Source organism: Plecotus auritus (genome assembly GCF_963455305.1).
Source record: "Plecotus auritus genome assembly, chromosome: 15".
In the NCBI taxonomy this organism is placed as follows: domain Eukaryota; kingdom Metazoa; phylum Chordata; class Mammalia; order Chiroptera; family Vespertilionidae; genus Plecotus; species Plecotus auritus.
This window is the reverse complement of record NC_137781.1, coordinates 11,542,403-11,564,005: the sequence shown is the minus strand read 5'-3', so window position 1 is coordinate 11,564,005 and position 21,603 is coordinate 11,542,403. Positions and strand designations below refer to the sequence as shown.

At 50.6% G+C, this 21,603-nt stretch overlaps 2 protein-coding genes across 4 annotated transcripts in view; one reads left to right on the top strand and one right to left on the bottom strand.

The window, feature by feature from the left end:
- The window catches only part of ZNF710 (zinc finger protein 710), a 70,398-nt gene extending 65,063 nt beyond the window's left edge, over window positions 1–5,335 (bottom strand). For 2 of the 3 annotated variants that reach the window (XM_080651412.1, XM_080651410.1), the window contains exons 1-2: window positions 5,197–5,335; window positions 3,702–3,784 (exon numbers count right to left, since the gene is read on the bottom strand). The gene's annotated coding sequence lies outside the window, so the exon portion shown is untranslated. The remainder of the gene's footprint in view (window positions 1–3,701; window positions 3,785–5,196) is intronic. The other variant, XM_080651411.1, reaches the window with a different exon arrangement.
- Window positions 5,336–10,318: 4,983 nt separating this feature from the next.
- On the top strand, window positions 10,319–13,097 carry LOC308239035 (large ribosomal subunit protein eL39-like; the record flags this gene model as incomplete). The annotated part of the gene is made up of 2 exons (XM_080651585.1): window positions 10,319–10,365; window positions 12,901–13,097. Exons 1-2 carry the CDS (start codon window positions 10,326–10,328, stop codon window positions 13,095–13,097), a joined length of 237 nt encoding a protein of 78 aa, XP_080507711.1. The 5' UTR covers window positions 10,319–10,325.
- Between the last annotated feature and the right edge of the window lie 8,506 nt (window positions 13,098–21,603).

Genomic DNA, 21,603 nt, shown 5'->3' with positions numbered 1-21,603 from the left:
TGGCTCACACGCGTGGAAGACGCCTTCTATTGGCCTCAAGGACAAGAGCGACACATCTAGCTTTAACATTCCCACCAGTTTCAAATACGTGACAACCATTAATTTAAGTTGAAGTGCACATACCGCCCTAGCCGGTTTGGCTCAGTGGATAGAGCATCAGCCTACAGACTGAAGGGTCCCAGGTTCGATTCCCGTCAAGGGCACATGCCCAGGTTGTGGGCTCGATCCCCAGTGTGGGACGGGCAGGAGGCAGCCGATCCATGATTCTCTCTCATCACGGATATTTCTATTTCTCCCTCTCTCTTCCTCTCTGAAATCAACAAAAATATATCACAAAAAGTAAAATTCTGACTAGTTTCAAATACATGACAACCATAATTTAAGTTGAAAAGCATACCCTACCTCCCCCACCAGCCCCCCAAAAAAGTCTCCCAGATCTTTATCAAGTGGAAAATAGTCCCAACCTGGTACTAACCACTCAGCCTGGGGAATAGTTAAGCCCCCCCAAATCCCCATCCCCTCATAGCCTTCACTGGGTAGATACATGGTCTTCAGGCACTGTGAGGGGCCGGGCAAAGAAAAGAGGGGGCACATCCCCTGACCAGCCTCCCTCCCCACAGACCAACAATTTCCTTTTTTTTCTCCTATCATCCTTTTTTTTTTTTTTTTTAATATATATTTATATTGATTTCGGAGTGGAAGGAAGAGGGAGAGACAGAAACGTCAATGATGAGAGAGAATCATTGATCAGCTGTTGAGCCCGGAACCCGGGCATGTGCCCTTGACCGGAACCGAACCCGGGACCCTTCAGTCCGCAGGCCAACGCTCTATCCACTGAGCCAAACCGGCTAGGGCTCTACTGCCATCCTTTCGAGGAACGAGAATGCTCTGAATGCCAGCTCCTTGCTGTGGGCAGAGATGTCTGACCTCATTGCCATTCCAGGGAGGCAAAGTTTGACGTCAGTCTGCCTGGGTTCAGATGCCAGCTGTGTGCTCCTGGTTTCCCAACCTGTGCCCCCATTTCCCAACCTGCCAAGTGGGGTGACACTGGCGTAGCTAGCACCTTCGAAGACGAAGGCAGATGATATTCGTAAAGCACTTAGCCAAGCCTGGCCCGAGATATCTAATTATGATTATTCTCCCACATCCAGTCCAATCTGAGGCCTCACTATTGTTTTGTGCAAGTCTCCACCCAGCGGCCCCACCCCATTCAAGGTTCTCGCTTCCCAGCCCCTCCCGCATTACCTGCCCGGAGCGTGCACGAAGCAATGTGTCACTGCAAAACTCTGCAGTTCCCATCCATCACCGCCGGGCCCCGCCTCCTTGTATCATTCTCTGACTCCTTCTGCGAGGAAAATCTTTGGCCTAATGTCCAATACATTGATTCAACAAGCATTTATCGAGGGCTCTCTACGTGCCAGACCCTGTTTTAGGCACAGGGGCTTCGCCAGGAACAAAAGGACCTCGACCCTCATGAAATGATGTTGAACAAGGAGATCTATTCCACCAAGAGAGTTCGGGTCTCTGGCCCTTACGTCCCCATCTTCTCCCCAGACCAAACCTAAATAAATCGCAAGTACCAAAGCATGAAGAAAGCATCACAGATCAAAAAGTGCTAAGTGTGGCCCTAGCCAGTTTGGCTCAGTGGACAGAGCGTTGGCCTGTGGACTGAAGGGTCCCGGGTTTGGTTCCAGTCCAGGGCACGTGCCTGGGTTGCGGGCTTGATCCCCAGTAGGGGGCGTGCAGGAGGCAGCTGATCCATGATTCTCTCTCATCACTGATGTTTCTATCTCTCCCTCTCCCTTCCTCCCTGAAATCAATAAAAATATATATTTTTTAAAATAAAGTGCTAAGTGTGGCTTGGGAACAGCCCGCTGACCTGGTGGACTCTGAAGAAGTCCATGTGAAAACAGCCAGAAGCCCCCCGTCCCCTAGCAGTCACACGGGCCGGTCAAACCCTCAGGACAGTATGTGTGACACAGCGGGAAAATGAGGCTCCTTTACCCGTCTCATGCGCACAGCATACGCCCGTGGTCTCATGTTCTCAGAGCCATGATCTTCGGAACGCTCCCCAGCAGGAATAGAGGCGGCAGCCTTGTGGAAAGAGCACGCACGGGACATGAACTCTGAAAGCTCAGGGTCAAGGGCTGACCCTGCCACTCACTGTGGGGCCCCAGGTATGGAGCCTGTCTCACGCCTGGGTTCCTTTTACTGCTTTAATTTTTACTTATTTGCTTTTGTTAACCCTCACCCGAGGATATTTTTCCATGGATCTTTTAGAGAGAGTGGAAGAGAGAGGGAAAGACAGAGAGAAACATCGATGTGAGAGAAACACATCGATTGGTTGCCTCCTGCCCACACCCTGACCAGGGCCCCGGCCGGGGAAGAGCCTGCAACCAAGGTACATGCCCTTGACTGGAAGGAATCGAACGGGGGACCCTTTGGTCCGCAGGACAGCGCTCTATCCACAGAGCCAAAACGGCTGCAGCCGTGGGCAAACTACGGCCCGCGGGCCGGATCCGGCCCGTTCGGCTGTTCTATCCGGCCCGCAGAGCCAAAAGAGCGGAGGGTTCTCTTGCTCTCCCCTCCGCTCCTTTACTTTGAATTTATATTAGTTCACACAAACACTCCATCCATGCTTTTGTTCCGGCCCTCCGGTCCAGTTTAAGAACCCATTGTGGCCCTCGAGTCAAAAAGTTTGCCCACCCCTGGGCTAGAGCATGCCTGGGTTTCTTTCAGACAACCTCTCAGGTCCTCTCGGGCTTTGAAGTCCAAGGGCTGGGATCAACCACCATTCACATGAGATCCAGCAGATTCCCAGAACCTTTCATTCCACAAAATGAGCCCCTGCCCTGGGATTGGGAGGCGGGTCAGCAAGCCAGACGGGCATCCTCCCAGATGCACCGGACTCCAACTGTACTTCTGTCCCCCCCACTGACGTCAAACTCAAGCTTTCCAGGCGCAACTCCGACAGAAATATCTCTGGGCCAGGAGGCAAAGCTACAAGAGAAGTCGTTGCACAAAATCTCGGGGGGTCCCATTCGTTTCCCTTCCTCCGACTTGAAAACCATTCCAGATCTTTCCTGGCTCCTTGTCTCCAGAAAGGGAGCCTAAAAATAAACCTCACTGGTTGTGAGAAGTGACCCACGCACACAACCAAGTGACCTGCTGGCCACACACCACAGGACAAAGGCTCACCCAGGAAAAGAGCGAGACTTTCCCGTCAACTCACTGCATCCCTCCACCCGCACACAGAGGAGCCTGGCGGAAAGAAAATGTGGCCCAAATGTCCAACGCCCCCTTCCCCAAGGCAAAGCAGCTCCACGCCACTGCCCACAGGCAGGACAGCCAGGCCCTGCAGGTTACTGGAGCACGAATCCAGCTGGAACTACAGGTGACCAATTAAGAGGTCCTGTTCCAAGACGGGCAGGTGCCTGGCGCAGGGTGACACGTGGCCAGAGGGCCACCTGACGAAACCACCAGAAAACAACCTTCACTTGAAAACAAATGAGAAAGGGACAGCCACGCCGTGTCTCCCAAATCAAAACCAGACAGGCCCGCGGCTTTGATCACAGACACCAAGGATCCGTTTTCTACCGTCTAATGACAGTTGGGGGTGGTTTCTCTGGCCCTCCCCACCTGGCCCAGCAGGTCCTTTGAAGGCCTTCTTCTTGGCAGACATGAACTCTGATTTTACTTACATGTACTCAAAGGCAGGGTTGAAAAGAGTAGCTTCAAAGGTGGCTGGGTGACCCTCAAGGGTGCAAAGTCCTTCTCCGAACACCTGTGGGGAAATTTTGTACATTTCCCAGGCGCCCACTGGAACTGGTCATGCCCCCCTCACATCGACGCCGGCTGGGAGTCCCCATTTTGGCACAGTTAGGGCACTCAGCAGCAGCTCCAGGGAGGCCCAGGAGGATGGCCCCTCACTGGAAGGACCAGCACCCCATAGTGTCCTCGTGAAAACGCACTAAGGCTAAGGCTGCGCCTTCCCCGCACCATCGCGGAGCTTAGAGAGACATTAATGACCGTTTGGGGTTAGTTAAGCAAGCACCTCCCTGGCCTCTTAAATCTTCCCAAACTACTGCTCAGACTGGAGGCATGCAGTGGCAGCGACCATAAAAGTCATCTTAAAAGGCAAGTTGGAAAAAAAAAAAAAAACCGATACGCACGAGTTAGCAAGTCCGCGGTTTGGGGGTGCGGTGGCAGGGGGGCCAGATCTATGGGATCTCCGAGCCCGGCATGGAGAACAGGCTGCCCTAACGGTCCCCGGGCCCCCGCGCCCACCCGCAGCCTCGAGACCCCCCGATCTGACGCCGCCGATCACACCCACCAGCGCCGTCCAATTAGGAAAATGACCGCGAGGAGACGTGGAGAGTAGATGACGAGGAAGGGGGGACTGGGGCTCGGGAGACTCAGGACAGGCCATGGGGACCTGGCCAGCCGGCGAGCGTCTTCAACAGGTCCCGGCTGGGCGCCCCGACGCCGACCCGGCGGGGGTCCCGTGGCGCACGGCGGCCCTCGGGGACAGCCCACCCCCCAGAGGCGCGCTCCTCCCTCCCCCACCCCGAGTGGCGGGGACGCACGGCTGCCCCACCCGCTCGGAGAATAAAGTTTGTGGGCAGCCGAGGGGCGGGGCAGCGCGGCGAGGGGGCGAAACTTTGAGTCCCGGGCGGGCGGCGGGGGGAGCGCACCGGCGCCGGGACACCCACGTGCGGGCCCCCGAGCCGCCGCCGCCGCCGCCACCGCCCGGGCCTCCCGCGCCACCGCCACCGCGTTGCTTTCCTTTCATTTCTGCTTCTCTCTCTCTCTCTCTCTCTCTCTCTCTCTCTCTCTCTCTCTCTTCCCCTCTCTCCCTCTTCCTCTCAGTCTCTCATTCGCGCGCTCTCCTCCCTCCCTTCCCCCTCTCACCCCCGCCCCCCCCCCCCCCAGACGCCATCTCTCCGTCTTTCCCCGCTCTCCCTCTCTCCCTCCAGCTCGCCGGCATGCGGGAATGTGGAAGTGAAAGGGAAAGGCGACATGTTTGCAGCGCGGCGCGGGCCTGCGCGCGACCGTCCCCGGGGAGAGGCGGGGGGCGGGCCGGCCGCGGCCGCAGCGACCCACCCCCGCGCCCCCCGCGCCCCCGCCGCCGCCCGCCTGCCCGCCCGTCCGCCCGCCCGCCCGGGGCTGCGGGGCCGGGGCCGCGCGGACACTCACCCTGGTCCGGGCGCGGCTGCTGCGCTGGGGCCCTCGCGGGCCGGGGGCTCGGGTGCCCACCGCCGGCTGCTGCTGCGCGCCCGCCGCCTCCACGCGCGCCCGCCGCCTGCTCCGCGCCCGCCCTCCGCTCCTCTCTTTCTCTCTCTCCCTCTGCCTCTTGCTCCCTCTCTCTCCTCCTCTCTCCCTCTCTCCTCCTCTCTCTCCCTCTCTCCTCTCGCTCTCTCTCTCTCCCTCCCAGGAAGAAGGGAGTGAGGCAGGGCTGACGTGAAGGGATGCAAAACAGCTCCTCCTAAGCCAGCTCGCAGAGGAAGAGAGACAGAAAGCAGCCCTTTTATCTCTCTTTTGTTTTCTCACTTCCTTCCACCCCCCACCCCCTCCTGTCAGCCCAAGTTTTCTTTTCTCTTTCCACCGCAGACAGGATTTTTTTCTTCCTCTCTTTCTCTGCCTTTCGCTTCAACTCTCCCACTCAAATGGAAAGCCTGCCGGGTGTTCGCTCCCCCCCCCCTCCCCGCCCGGGTTTTTCTTTCTTCCCTCTTTTCTTCCTTCTTCCTCCTTTCTTATTTCTCTAAAGGGGTTTTGTTTGCTGTGGGAGTTTCGTTTGAAAATCAAGTCACGCCTTTTTTCCTCCTTTCTCTCTCTCTCTCTCTCTCTCTCTCTCTCTCTCTCTCTCTCTCTCTCTCCTGCTCTCAGAAAAGGGGAACAAAGATGAAGTGAAGCGGGGGAGAGGGGCAGCGGCAGCGCCTCACATGGAAATGGGGGGCCCGGCCCGGCACAAAGGGGCCCGGGGACTGCGCGCCCCCCGGCCCCGGGGGAGCCTGAGGCGCCCTGGAGAAGGGGAACCAGTGGGGTGGGAGGCGCGGCTCGGGGTGCCGCCCAGCCGCCCCTCCCCGGCCCGAGGTGGAAGCTGGGTGTGTTCTTTACTCCTGTATTTTTAAAGTAGGCAGATGGGCTCGGAACTGGCGTCCCTGCGCCGCGCTCAACTGCAAAAGAGCCTGGAAACAGCTGTTTGCAGCGCCCTGGACAGCCAGGCTCGAGGGCGCGGCGCGGGCTGCGAGCGCGCGCGGGCAGGGGCTGGAGGAGCGGGGGTCGGCCCCCGTGGGCCCTCCAATCCCAGGGCCCGGCCTCGGCTCCGCTGACACTGCTGGGGGCGTCGAGGCGTGGCCATTCGCCGCGCAGGGTCAGGCCCTGGCGCCTCCCTGCGGGGGGCTTGGCACGGCCTGGCTTCCCCCCAGCTCCGGGGCAGGCCGGACCCTGGGCCTCCAACCTCCTGGAAGCCGGCCACTCGGAGCCGCGTCTCCACTCCGACGCTGTCCCCGGGCAGAGCCGCCACGGAGGGTCAATTATTCATGGGGCGCCTGGGCGTGCTCCCAAGACCTGCTCTGCCCTCGGCTTCTCTGGCGAAGTGGGGAGAGGACAGGGGAAAAGTTCCCAGAGTAAAGTTGGCCACATTTCTCATTTCCCCAAGTAAGTATTGAGCACCTGCTGGATGCCTGGGACTTGGACCGGGGCTGCTGCCAGGGCCTGCAGGGAAACGTGAGGTCTCCGTGGGCCCCCAGAGTTTCCGCAGGAAACAATGCCTGAGGAGGCTGGCGCTCCAGACCAGGTCAGGGAGGAGAAGGAAAGCCTGCGCCTGCCGCCTCTCTTCCTTCCCCTTCTCTTCCTTCCTCCCGGCTGCATCTCCTTGGCTCCACCCCTTCTCATCAATTCCTCCCACACTTCCCTGCTTTCCCCGGCTTTTCAGTGGAGGGTCCCTTCTCCCAGCGAGGAGCAGATGTTGAGCCCCATTGTCTCTTCCCCCAAGTAACTGCAGCCTCCCCGGACCGACCTGCTACTCGGCACCCCTCCCCCCCCCCAGCCAGGAGGCCTGGGCCTTCAGAGACTGGAGCCCCAAGGCCACTGCCCCTCACCCCACCCTGAACCAGCTCCTGGTGATGTGAGCAATGACTGCAGTCACTCAGAACATGATTTGTTTCTGACTGGGAGTGAGAAAACAGTAGCCGTAGACTTGGCTTGGGCAAGGAGGACACCATCGTTTTAATACCAGCACACTGAGCCCCCGAAGACCCCAGAGCCTGCGACCACTATGCCCCCTTAATAGGATGACACATTTCTGTCATTTTCTTTCCTCCAGATTCATGCACCTGAGTCGTATCCTTCAAACAAAGCAAAGCACAGCTCGGATGGTGAAGCATTCATTGAACAAATGCTTACTGAGTACCAGAGTGCCTGCTATTGAGCTGGGTGCTAAGGTCCTCCTCAGTTAGGCCTTGCAGACCCGCAGGGAAATAAGCAAGAAGACAGCAGCAACCACAGTGCCAGGTGCTGCATGCAAAGAACGAGGAAGCACCTAAGAGGGGACTCTCAACGAAGGTGGTCAGGGAGGGCTTCCCGGAAGAGGCTGCATCTAGATGAGTAGGCCTGTGCCAGGCAAATGCATGGGAAGGCACAGCCTGTCCAAAGCCCCCAGGGCAAGAGAGCACATTCTTACAGATTCTTGGAACTGCCACAAGTATGTGCCGCCTGGTGGAGTGCACGCGGGGGAGTGGGGAACGGGTGCAGTGTCAGGGCACACGTGGGGGAGGCGAGAGCATGGAGTGTGACAGGGCGAAGGAGAGGAGGGCAGCGGGTATCAGGGAGATTGTCAGATTTTTAGCCCCCCCCCTTGCTAACTTCATGAACTTGGGTGAATAACAGCCTCAGGAAAGAACTTAGACTCAGTTTCCCCACTTATAAATGGGGGGGTAAGACGATCTGGGGGCTGCAGAGATAGCATCTTATGTTTAAGGGCCCAGGCTTACTTGCTGCAAATCTCTGGGCAAGTTGACGTCTCTGTCTTCCCATCTGTAAAATGGGGGTCAAAACACCTGTCTCACAGGCTTAAAACATGAGCCGGTGCAGAGCATGGTACACGGTAGCTTCTATTCATTAGTGTGTCTTTTTGGGTTTTGTTTGTTTGCTTCTTTGTTTAGTTAATCCTCACCCGAGGATATTTTTCCATCGATTTTTAGGGACAGTGGAAGAGACAGAGAGAAACATCGATGTTAGAGCAACACATTGATTGTTTGCTTCCTGCACAGGCCCCGACCAGGGCCCAGGCCAGGGAGGAACCTACAACCGAGGTACGAGCCTTTGACCAGAATCGAACTCAGGACTCTTTGGTCCCCAGGCCGACAGTCTATCCACTGAGCCAAACCAGCTAAGGCTATTCACTAGTTTTATAAAACAGGGAGGTGCCCTTAAATGAGATCCTGTTCCAAATGACTCACCAGAGCCAGAAACTCGATGAGCTAGCTGTGGAGGAACATTCATTGAAAGATGCCCTGTGTCCCAACAGGTGGCCTGGATCGGGGACACCTACGTCTCATCAAGGTGGCCAAGGCGTTCTCTCAGGAGCATGTCTGGCATGCGGAGACTGGCTACCAAGGCCAGGCCTCATCAGGGGAGGGTAGCCTGCCGAAGAGAGTGGGCCCGAGGAGCAGGTACCAGGCTGAGTTTGCTCAGTGGAGAGAGAAGCAGACAGAGACATTCACAGGGTGGAGGAGGGCGGGGCAGAGGGGATTATAGACTCCTTTGCAGTCTGCTTTAAATCTTAGTTCTTTGCTTGGGTTCCTCATTCTCTAAGCAACATGCAGATGAACTTGGCACCAGCAAAATGCCCCCGGGATCCAGGCGCACCAGTGTTCCAGTTTCTGCATTGTAAACATTTTACACTTCTATTATTTCTTTAGGACACAAGTTCATTGTGAAATAGTTTGAAAATCAGCTAAGCAAAACTGAAAAGGAAACTCCCGTGGAGCCATTATAGTTTGGTATACATCCTTGGACATTTTATATCCACATATTTACGTGGAAAGGCACATAATAATAAAACTATACAAAGTAAATATTGTTGCCCGGCCGACGTGGCTCAGTGGTTGAGCGTTGACCCATGACCCAGGAGGTCATGATTCGATTCCCGGTCAGGGCACATGCCCGGATTGCGAGCTCAGATCCCCACGGTGGGGCGTGCAGGAGGCAGCCGATCCGTGATTCTCTCTCATCATTGATGTTTCTACCTCTCTCTCCCTCTCCCTTCCTCTCTGAAATCAATAAAATAGATATTAGAAAAATGTTAAATTGTTCAACAAATGAGTGACTATACATGTTAATATGTTATTTTTACAAAATTAACAAAAATGACATAACCCTATACCTATTGAATTGCAACCACTTTCGCCCAGTGATAAGTCACAGATATCTTTCCCTCTCTGTAAACATCCACATTATCATTCTTTTTAAAATATATATATATTTCTTTTATTGATTTCAGAGAGGAAGGGAGAGGGAGAGATAGAAACATCAATGATGAGAGAGAATCATTGATTGGCTGCCTCCTGCACGCCCCCCACTGGGGATTGAGCCCGCAACCCGGGCATGTGCCCTTGGCCAGAATTGAACTTGGGAACCTTCAGTCCGCAGGCAGACGCTCTATCCACTGAGCCAAACCGGCCAGGGCCACATTATCATTCTTAACAGGTGATATTATTCCATGGCACACACATGTCGTAACTTATCTAAATAAATAGTTGTACTTGTGGGATGTTTTCAGTATTTTATTTTTATGGACCCACTGTGATAAACAGTCACCTTTGTGCCAGGTGGATGTCATATTCTAATTATCATTTTCCAGATGAGACTGAGGCACAGAAAACTAAAAAAACTTCCCAAGGTCACACCTATGGTGTCACCAAGCCAGAATTCATGGCCAGTTTCCAGATGGGAATTCCTTCAGCATCTCTGTTTTCTCTTTCCTTTAGAGGGATGGTCCTCTCTCCCTCCCCATTATCTTTTTTATTATAATTATTGATTTTAGAGAGGAAGGGGGAGAGAGAGAAACATCAATGATGAGAGAGAATCATTGATCGGCTGCCTCCTACACGCCCCCCTACTGGGGATCAAGCCTGCAACCCGGGCATGTACCCTGACCGGGAATCGAACCCGGGACCCTTGAGTTCGCAGGCCAACCCTCTATCCACTGAGCCAAACCAGCGAGGGCCCCATTATCTTTTTCTCTTACAGATGGCTGCCCTGGGACAACCTGTCTGGGCAGGTGACCCACTTCCTTCTCTGACACCTTTTTAACTTCGCTAATGTCCACTAACGTCCTGGGGTTCAGAGGAATAAAGGCAGGTAATATGACATGTATGAGGGCGTATTGCATACATTGTGAACCTGGTGCAAACGTTAGGCCTACAGTCACGATCAGGCACCACCAAGGTTTAGCCAAATCCCCAAGGTTTAGCTCAAACCCAGGAAGGGAGGCCCCAGATTCATACTAGAAAGAAATGGAGATCTTCCTGGGCATCTCAGAAGCCCCGACGTTGTCCCCCCGCCCTCCCCCGCCCCCAGAGCTGAAATGGGAAGGAAGGTTTGCTATTATAAGGTTTATTAATCCTCAGGATTTCCCCGGGAGAGGGGGGGATGCATTCATGCTGCAGACTTTCCAGAATGTTCATATCCATCTCTGAAAATCTGGGGAGTCTTGAAAGCTGAGAATAGGGATGAGACACAGCTCTTCAGCGTCTCAATTGATGTGTTCCCCCGAGTAACTGCTGGGAGATTAGCAGGTGATTATTAAGATCTGTTTCTCTCATTGACAGACCAGACAGACATTTTAAGAAGCACCAGTGGCTCCTGCAATATTTCATGTTCGATGTTTCGTGCTAAATCTCCCAACTGGAATCGGCCAATGGAAAGGGCAGGACCCCAGGGTTGAACTAAGAGGGACTGCAGAAAGCAGATATTTCACAGATGGCTTTCCCCCTCTAGAAACAGTCACATTATCCTTATTTTTTTTTTATTAATTAAGTGTTTTTTAAAAATATCTTTTTATTGATTTCAGAGAGGAAAGGAGAGGGAGAGAGAGGTAGAAACATCAATGATGAGAGAGAATCATTGATGGGCTGCCTCCTGCACGCCCCCTACTGGGGATCGAGCCCACAGCCCAGACATGGGCCCCGACCAGGAATTGAACCCCGACCACCTGGGTCATATGTTGACGCTCACCCACAGCCACACCAGCCGGGCCACATTATAATAAAAATATATTAAAAAGATAATATACTCACTATAGAAATTTGGCAAATATGCTAAGGAAGAAAGAAGAAAATAAAAATCACCTGTAATTCAAAAAAACAAATAGCTTTTAACTTGTTTGTATTTCCTTCTAAGTATTTTATATGTATTTTTCGGGATAAATATACAAACATATATATAATTGTGCAGAAACAGCCCTGACCACCCATGTAGCCCTGTTGAGGATTGTCCCATGCACCAAAAAGCCATAGGTTTGATTCCCACCCACAATGGGCTCGATCCCCACAGGGGGTTTAGGGCGGCAGCCAAACAATCAATCTCTCTCTCTCTCTCTCTCTCTCTCTCTCTCTCTCCCAATCAGTCAATAAAAATATATCCTGCCCTGGCCGGTGTGGTTCAGTGGGTTGAGCATGCATACTGTGTGCCAAAAGGTCGCCAGTTCGGTTCCCGGTCAGGGCACATACCCAGGTTGCAGGTTCAACCCCCAGTCAGGATGCTTGCAGGAGGCAGCCAATCATTGTTTATCTCTCTCCTTCTCCCTTCCTCTCTCTCTAAAAATATCAATAAAAACATTATTTTTAAAAATAAATAAAAACATATCCTTGGGTGAGGATTAAAAGAGAACTAAAAAATATAATTCTGATGCATATGCAATTTTGTATCTCAGTGTATTACAAACACTTCCCAATTCATTAAATATTCTTCAAAAACATGTTTTTTAAATAGCTATATAGTATTATATCAAATATGCACACCACTACTTCCTTAACCATTTCCTCTGGTTTTTTCTTCTTTCCTTCCTTTTCCTTTTTTTTATTTGTAATTTTGCCAACATAGAGGCACTGATGTGCCTTTGATAAACACCCTTCACACACATCTTTGTCCACATTACTGATTCTTTCAAATACGTTTCTAGAACTGAAGTTTCAGAACTAAAGGGTATACACTTTTAAGCTTTTTTTTAATATATAAAATAAGCAAAGACATAGCTTCATTTTGTTTCTATTGATTTCAGAGAGGAAGGGAGAGGGAGAGAGAGATAGAAACATCAATGATGAGAGAGAATCATCGATCAGCAACGTCAAGCCCGCCACCTGGGCATGTACCCTGACCGAGAATCGAACCTTGACCTCCTGGTTCATAGGTCGATGCTCAGCCACTGAGCCATGCTGGCCAGGCCTTTTAAGTGTTTCTTGATCGCTAACATGAAATTGTATTCCAGGCTTTTTACCAGTGAGCTCTTCCACAGCAATAGGGTCATAGTTGTGATAACCCCTAAATATTGCGTATTTGTTGGTTTTGAACTGGTGAAGCTGGCAGTTTCCTGTTTATGGTCCGTGGCCTAGGTTTCTTTTGGCATATTTTTAGTCTTATATTTATGCAAATAAGGCTGATTAAGTTACTAGGAATAAAGCAATGCAAATATCCACCCATGGTCACAGGCGGGGTCATTAGAGGGAGACAATTTGATGCACCTGTCATTACTCCTGGGAAAATAACTTGCAAATGTCAGATGTCGGCCACACACAGATTTTTGCTTTTCTTTGGGTTTCCCCCTAAATCCTGGATGATTCCTAAATTTTCCTTTTCTTTAAAATATATATATTTTTCTCTCTCTCCGCCATCGAGGTGCGTGCGTTCGCTTCTCCTTCCCCATGTCTTCCCACAAGACTTGCAGGATCAAGAGGTTCCTGGCCAAGAAACAAGAGCAGAATCGGCCCATTCCCCAATGGATTCGGAGGAAAACTGGTCATAAAATCAGGTACAACTCGAAGAGGAGACATTGGAGAAGAACCAAACTGGTTCCTATGAGAAGTCACACATGAGAGATGACTCACATATTTATGCTGTATCCGGGTTGCCTACACCTTTAAATGATTGAAAAGATGCTACTGTCTGGACAGTTGGGGCATTTTAATTGGAGAATTAATGGACTTGAGATTTTGCTCTGTTGATTTTTCCCCCCTGCAATAGTAGGATGGTTCAGTAATAAATGTGTGAGACCTTTAAAATAAATAAATAAATAAATAAATAAATAAATAAATAAATAAAATTTTTATTGATTTCAGAGAAGTGAGAGAGAGAGATAGAAACATCAATGATGAGAGAGGATCATTGGTCGGCTGTCTCCTGCATGCCCCACACTGGGGATGGATCCCTCAACCCGGCCATGTGTCCCTGACTGGAATCAAACCTGGGACCCTTCAATCCATAGGCCGATGTTCTATCCACTGAGCCAAACTGGCTAAGGCTGACCTGGATCTTTTTTACTGTGGAGTGAATGAAAAGCCTGTTCTCTAACTATATGTTATTGCTTAAAAATTATATACTAGCCCTAGCCGGCGTGGCTCAGTGGATAGAGTATCAGCCTGCAGACTGAAGGGTCCCCGGTTCGATTCTGGTCAAGGGCACATGCCTGGGTTGCAGTATCGATCCCTAGTGGGGAGCATGCAGGAAGCAGCCAATCAATGATTCTTTCTCATCATTGATGTTTCTATCTCTCCCTCTTTCTTCCCCTCTGAAATCAATACAAATTTTAAAAAAGAAAAGAAACTATCACTCTAGAGAAAAAAAAAAAAAAAAGATCCAAGTCAGGCCTTCAAGGTGCTTACAGTCCAAAATAGCCAGGCAAACCGGAAGTTATGTGGCAGAATGCAGTTATTTCTCCTGCCCTGGAGATGCTTGAAGATCTAGGAGGAAAGAGGAAGCAGTGTTCTGGTTGCTGACGATTTGGGCTCTGGGGTGAATAGACTATTGTGAAAGTGTATTGTGCAAAAAGAGAATGGGGCTTTTTGTGAAGGGAGATAAAGGGTTGTGGGGTGAGAACTGGGAGGGCAGGGGAGGGGGAGGCAGGCCTGGGTGCCGTGGGTGGACTGTGGGCAGGGCCGCCCTGAAGGTCTCCTACAGTGTCCCCCAAGCCTGCACCTAGGTTGCTGTGTCCAGGGCCAGCCCAATACGGAGGGAGGGGGGCGGTGCTCAGTAAGTGTGGAGGGAGGGGGGCGGTGCTCAGTAAATGTGGAGTGGGGGAGGCGGTGCTCAGTAAATGTGTATTGTTCCTAAGAACAGATGAATGAATCAGCATGTAACCTTAGGGATCACTCTCATGAATTTCCTTTAAGGCATTAATTAAGCACGCTGTCTGGGGGAAAAAGACACCATTGCGAAGCCATGATGATGAGCAAGACCAGAGGAGCGAGGTAGGTGTGTGTCTGCGTGTATCTGCTTTAACCACAGGAGGGACCTGGGTTCAAGTTTCAATGTGGCAATGTCTGGAGTCTAAGGAGCTCTTGGCTGTGTCGACTCACCAGCCGTGTGACCTTGGCCACACTCAGTCTCAGCGCTTCCCTCCCTAGAGCCGTGGTCGGCAAACTGCGGCTCGCGAGCCACATGCGGCTCTTTGGCCCCTGGAGTGTGGCTCTTCCGCAAAATACCACGGCCTGGGCGAGTCTATTTTGAAGAAGTGGCGTTAGAAGAAGTTTAAGTTTAAAAAATGTGGCTCTCCAAAGGAATTTCCATCGTTGTCCTGTTGATATTTGGCTCTGTGGACTAATGAGTTTGCCGACCACTGCCCTAGAGCAAGCATGTCAAACTCGCAGTTGGCGGGCCGGCCTTGAGTTTGACATGCTTGTTGGACTCTGGAGACTGGGCTCAGGGCCACCTGTGTTGTTGAGGAGATCAGATGAGATAATACATTGCTGCCCTGGCCGGTTTGGCCCAGTGGATAGAGCATCGCCTGTGGACCGAAGGGTCCCGGGTTCGATTCCGTTCAAGGACAGGTACCTCCGTTGCAGGCTCCTCCCCAGCCCAGGCCCTGGTCTGGGCGCGTGCAGGAGGCAATCACATCGGTATTTCTCCCTGTCTTTCCCTCTCTCTCTTCCACTCTCCCTAAAAGTCAATGGAAAAATATCCTTGGGTGAGGATTAACAAAAATCAAAATAATAAAAATAAAATGGGTCTTGAGCACTGCTGGCGTAGCTCAGTGGTTGAGCGTCGACCTATGAACCAGGAGGTCACAGGTTCAATTCCCGGTCAGGGCACATGCCCTGGTTGCGGGCTCCATCCCCAGTGTGGGGCGTGCAGGAGGCAGCCGATCCATGATTCTCTCTCATCATTGATGTTTCTCTCTCTCTCCCTCTCCCTTCCTCTCTGAAATCAATTTAAAAAATATATTTTTTTAAATGGCTCTCAAAAGCAAAGTGGGAACCTGCTCAGCAAAGCAAGGGGGCCAGGGCTTTGCGCAGGGCACAGAGTGTAGGGCGCTCCCTGACCCCTCGGAGCCTTGGTTTCCTGCTCTGAAGAAGCCTCTCTGACCGCCGAGTGAGGTAACACATGCCCAGAGCCCAGGGAGGTGCCCGGCCTGGAGTGGGTGCTGACAGAAGCCAGTTCTTCGTCCCTCTCTCAAAATCACTTCCTCTTTGAGGCTTCCTTCCTGTTCACTTTCGTCCCGTCCCCCAGCTCCTGGGGACACAGCGGCTGCTGCTTGGGCTGTGAGTTACTCAGCCTACTTTCCAGGATCCGCAAAATCATTTGAAAAAGCGGGTCATATTTTCCGCCGTACAGAAAGCCCCAATACACGTGAAATGCAGATGTCATAGGGCCCACATTCTTTGTTCACGATATGCTAAAATTAGAAATTCACATTAGAGCAGTGGCTCTCAACCTTTCTGATGCCGCGACCCTTTAGTACAGTTCCTCATGTTGCGATGACCCTGCTAGTGGTTCTCAACCTGTGGGTCGCGACCCTGCTAGCAGTTCTCATCCTGTGGGTCGAGAACCGCTGCGGTAGAGCCTAAGACCATCGGAAAACACAGATATTTACATTACGATTCATAACAGTAGTAAAATTACAGTTATGAAGTAGCAACGAAAATAATTTTATGGTTGGGAGTCACCACAACATGAGGAACTGTATTAAAGGGTCGCGGCATTAGAAAGGTTGAGAACCACTGTATTAGAGATTGACAAGTGAAAAAAATCATTCTCCGAAACAGGCCGTGGCCGAGTGGCTCAGTCGGCTAGAACGTCTTCCCAATACACCAAGGTTGCAGGTTCGGCCTGGTAAGGGCACATACAAGAATCAAAACAATGGATGCAGTCCTAGCCGGTGTGGCTCAGTGGATAGAGCGTAGGCCTGTGGACCAAAGGGTCCCAGGTTTGATTGCGGTCAAGGGCACGTACTTCGTTTGCAGGCTCCTCCCTGGCCCAGGCCCTGATCAGGGCCCTTGCAGGAGGCAACCAATCGATGTGTCTCTCTCACATCGATGTTTCTCTCTGTCTTTCCCTCTCCCTTCCACTGTCCCTAAAAATCAATGGAAAAATATCCTCGGGTGAGGATTAAAAACAAACAAACAAACAAACAAAAGAGAAACAATGAATGCATAAATAAGTGGAACAACAAATTGATGTTTCTTTCTTTCCCCCTTCCTCTCTCTCTAAAATCAATAAATAAAAATAATTTTTAAAATTCTCCAAAATAGCTTTTGAGTAAAGGAGGAAATCAAGAATCAGGTGTTAATTAAGAAAATAACACAGCCCTAGCCAATTTGGCTCAGTGGATAGAGCGTCGGCCTGCAAACTGAAGGGTCGCTGGTTCAATTCCGGTCAAGGACACATATCCAGGTTGTGGACTCGATCCCCAGTAGGGGGCGTGCAGGAGGCAGCCGATCAATGATTCTCTCACCATTGTTATTTCTCTCTCCCTCTCCTTTCCCCTCTGAAATGAATAAAAATATAAATATTTTTAAAAAGAAAATAACACAAAGAATTGTACTTATGAAAACCAGCAGGACACATGCAAAACTTTACCCAAAAAGTTTTGTTGCTTTTATAATGGTGTTATTATTCAACCCATGAAAAGTTAAAATATTCATAAAATCATTTAGAAATATTAAAAACAACACCCCAAATAAAGATGAAGAAGGAAGGAATCAGTAAAAAAAAAAAAACAGAAAAGAATAAATTAGAAATGAGAAAAACAGTCAAAGATCCTTGAACTGGTTCCTTTAGTTAAAACAGAGACTAAGTCATCCTATATAATAAAGAGCTAATATGCTAATTAGAGTGAACAGCAGAACATCTGGACTGACCTTCCAGATGAAGCCGGGGCAGAGAGGGCCGAGCCCCTTGCACGAATTTCGTGCACCGGGCCTCTAATACAATATAATAAAGAAAGAAAGAAAACAGAAATGAACCCAACTTAAAGCGAAGTGAATGGTGGCAATCACAAGAGAACTAAGCTAAAAATATGAAAGGATATTATGTGAAATTGCTGACAAATTTGAAAACGAGTGAAATAGTTTTCTGGGGTTAAAAAAAACAACAAACACCCAGAAATTTCCTCTATGTGAGAAAATCAGAAGTAGAAAATGCAGACTACCTCTTTGGGTTTCTGCTCAAATGTTCTCTGGACAGAAACTCTCCTGATCAACTTTTTGCTTTTTTTTTTTAAATTCATCTGAGAGAGAGAGAAACATCAATTTGTCATTCCACTCATTGATGCACTCATTGGTTGATTCTTGTATGTGGCCTGACCTGGGATGGAACTTGCAACCTTGTTGTATCAGGACAATGCTCTAACCCACTGTACTACCCGGCCAGGGCTACATTACATATTTTAAAAGCCATTCTTTTATGACCTAAAGAGCTCATATAAATGTGGTTTTTTTTTTCTACTGTAAAATCCCAATAAGTAAATGGTCAAAAGACACTGAGTCGGGTCACTGAAGAGAAAATGCCAGAACACAAAACTACAAGAAAATGTTCGCGGTCACAGCCATTTAAATAAACCCAAAGTTGCCCTCGCTGCTTTGGCCCAGTGGTAGCGCATCAGCCTGCAGATTGAAGGTTCGATTCCGGTCAAGGGCACATGCCTGAGTTGCAGGCATGAGCTGCAGTAGGGGGTGTGCAGGAGGTAGCCAATCAATGATTCTCTCTCATCATTGATGTTTCTCTCTCTCTTTCCCTCTCCCTTCCTCCCTGAAATCAATACAAATATATTTAAAACCAAAACAAAAACAAAGTGGAAGGTAGCCCTGGGGATTAGGATCCAACTTCCCTTCTGGGCCTCAGCACCAACTCAGTCTTGGGAAAAGAGTGCCTTGGGGAACCTGCAGCAGAGGGAAGGTCAGTATGGGAAGTGCAGAAGGAGGCCCATGGCCCAATCCTCTGAGATCTGGGGACCTGGGCTGCCTCCCCCGTCCTGTGGGGTCAGTGGTCCTCTCCTGTACCTACACTGAGTGGCCAGATTATTATGATCTCTGAACGCATAATAATCTGGCCACTCAGTGTATATCCTATATAATAAAAGGCTAATATGCAAATTGTCCCCTCAACCAGGAGTTCGACCAGCAGGCAGGCCAGCCAACTGCCCATGTCGCCTCCCCCTGGTCAGGCTGGCCAGACCCCACCCATGCACGAGTTCATGCACCGGGCCTCTAAAATACACACACACACACACACACACACACACACACACACACACACACTGAGTGGCCAGATTATTATGCGTTCAGAGATCATCATAATCTGGCCACTCAGTGTACTTCACATCCCTGCCCCGTTCTGCAGTGATTCCTAAAGTGTGTTTGTTAACTGAATGCATAAGAAAGATTTCTATGTCAAGTGAAGTTAAGAATTAACGGTGTAGCTGGGCCAGCGTGGCTCAGTGATTGAGTATAGACCAGTGGTCGGCAAACTGCGGCTCGCGAGCCACATGCGGCTCTTTGGCCCCTTGAGTGTGGCTCTTCCACAAAATACCACGTGTGGGCGGGCACGTACAGTGCAACTGAAACTTCGTGGCCCATGCGCAGAAGTCGGTTTTCGGCTCTCCAAAGAAATTTCAATCGTTGTACTGTTGATATTTGGCTCTGTTGACTAATGAGTTTGCCGACCACTGGTATAGACCTATGATTCCTGGTCAGGGCACATGCCAGGGTTTTGGGCTCGATCCTCAGTGTGGGGCGTGCAGGAGGCAGCTGATCGGTGATTCTCTCTCATCATTGATGTTTCTATCTCCCCCTCTCCTTTCCTTTCTGAAATCAATAACAATATATTAAAAACAAAACCATGATCTAAGCATATATTTACAAAAAGAAATAACAGAGTAAAAGAGTGAAATAGGTCCTTTACTGAAAGACGCCTTGGAGCCCTTAATTTGTCATTTTGTGTTGGGGTTCTCATTTTGTGTTGAGAATGAGTGTAGTAGAGTCTTTCTTAAACGTTTTAAACTACAGAACAGGGTTCGAAGGAATATACTTGGAGAAATGCTGTGTAGGCACTGGGCAACCCCAAGAGGTTTTAAGGGGGGTGCAGAGTGATGGGATCAGATTCATGTTTCTGGCAAAGACAGTTTGTGATGCAGTTGCCAGTCTGGAAGAGGCACAGGAAAAAGGAGAGGGAAGCATCTATACTAATAAAAGGGTAATATGCTAATTATACCGGGAGACCTTCCGGAAGTCCTTCCGGACACAGCCATGGTGGCGGGGCCGAGGCAGAGGCGGTTAGGTTAGGGACGAGCAGGCTGGCGGGGGGGGGGGGGGTAGTTGGGGGTGAGCAGTTCTGCAGGGAGGGCAGTTCGCGGGGTGAGCAGGCCAGCGGGGGAGCAGTTGGGGGGACGAGCAGGCAGGCAGGCAGAGTGGTTAGGAGCCAGTAGGCCCGGATTGTGAGAGAGATGTCCGACTGCTGGTTTAGGCCTGATCCCACTAAACCGGCAGTCGGACATCCCCCGAGGGTCCCAGATTGGAGAGGGAGCAGGCGGGGGTGTGCACCGGGCCACTAGTGTGTATTTAGTAGACTTGGCTGAGGGAGAGGGAAGCACCCACCTGTGTCAGAGCATTGCCCTCCACGCCAGCAGGGGGAGCCTCAGCCTCCGCTCAGCTCGGTTGCTGTCCCCACACAGAACTTGTATGGTCCGAGAGGGAGCTGAATGCTCCCTGGGGGTGATAAATTAGGGGAGAATGGTGGTAGCTCTCTCACCCACTCCCTCCCGCAGGTGATTTCCTCTCACCTTCGCTTTAGGCAGCTTTTCCCCACCCCCGCCTCAATCCTGCCCCTCTGCTTCCCTTGTGGGTCCAAAATGACTGGAATGATGGTGGAGATGCAAAGACTCACATCTTCCTTGTCCACTTGTCAAAGGAGGTGTAAGTGGGGTGCTCTTTTTTTTTTTTTTTAAATATATTTTTTTTATTGATTTTTTACAGAGAGGAAGGAAGGAGGATAGATAGTCAGAAACATCGATCAGCTGCCTCTTGCACACCTCCTACTGGGGATGTGCCTGCAACCAAGTTACATGCCCTTGACCGGAATCGAACCCGGGACCTTTCAGTCCGCAGGCTGACGCTCTATCCACTGAGCCAAACCGGTTTTGGCGGATGCTCTTTTTAATATATATATATCTATCTATCTATATAGATAGATAGATAGATATTTTTAATTGATTCCAGAGAGGAAGGGAGAGGGAGAGAAACATCAATGATGAGAATCACCTATCAGCTGCCTCCTGCACGCCCCCTACTGGAGATCAAGCATGTAACCCAGGGAATGTGCCCTGACTGGGAATCACACTGTGATCTCCTGGTTCCTAGGGCTAAGAGGGATGTTCTCGACACACTTATATCACCAAAGAGGAAAACCTGCCCTAGCCGGTTTGGCTCAGTGGATAGAGCGTCAGCCTGCGGACTGGAGGGTCCCGGAATCGATTCCAGTCAAGGGCACCTGCCCGAGTTGCAGGCTCAGTCCCCAGTGGGGGTCGTGCAGGAGGCAGCCGATCTATGATTCTCTCTCATCATTGATGTTTCTCTCTCTCTCTCCCTCTCCCTTCCTCTCTGAAATCAATAAAAATATAGATTAAAAAAAGAGGAAAACCATAGCATGTAACAGGAAATTCATATAACAGAGAGCCCCTCTGTCAACCTCCTGAGATGCCCAGGCGCCCCCTCCGATCTCCACTGGCACCTCCATCTGGTTGTCAGTAATGAAACCTGTGTCTTCTCCAAACATTCAGCCCTCACAACAACTACGGACAAAGGCTTCAGATTCAAAATCTTTTTTATTTATCACCCACGGTTGTACGTTGTGGTTTCTTTTTCATGGCAAACATCCAAGCATTTCCACTCTATCATGGATTAAATGAAAATTCTCAGCTAGTTTTGGAACTTAACAACGAAAAACTGCCCACTTCTTTTCCCCCTTCCCCCTCTCCCTACACGGAACCCTGCGCTCTGCAGCTGCCTCAGTGCCACGAAGGCCCAGTAGGACGGGTCCCAAGGGTTTGCTGCTCAAAGAGGTTTGCAAACGCCAAAGCTCAATGCATGAATCCATAATGGCATTCCTGGT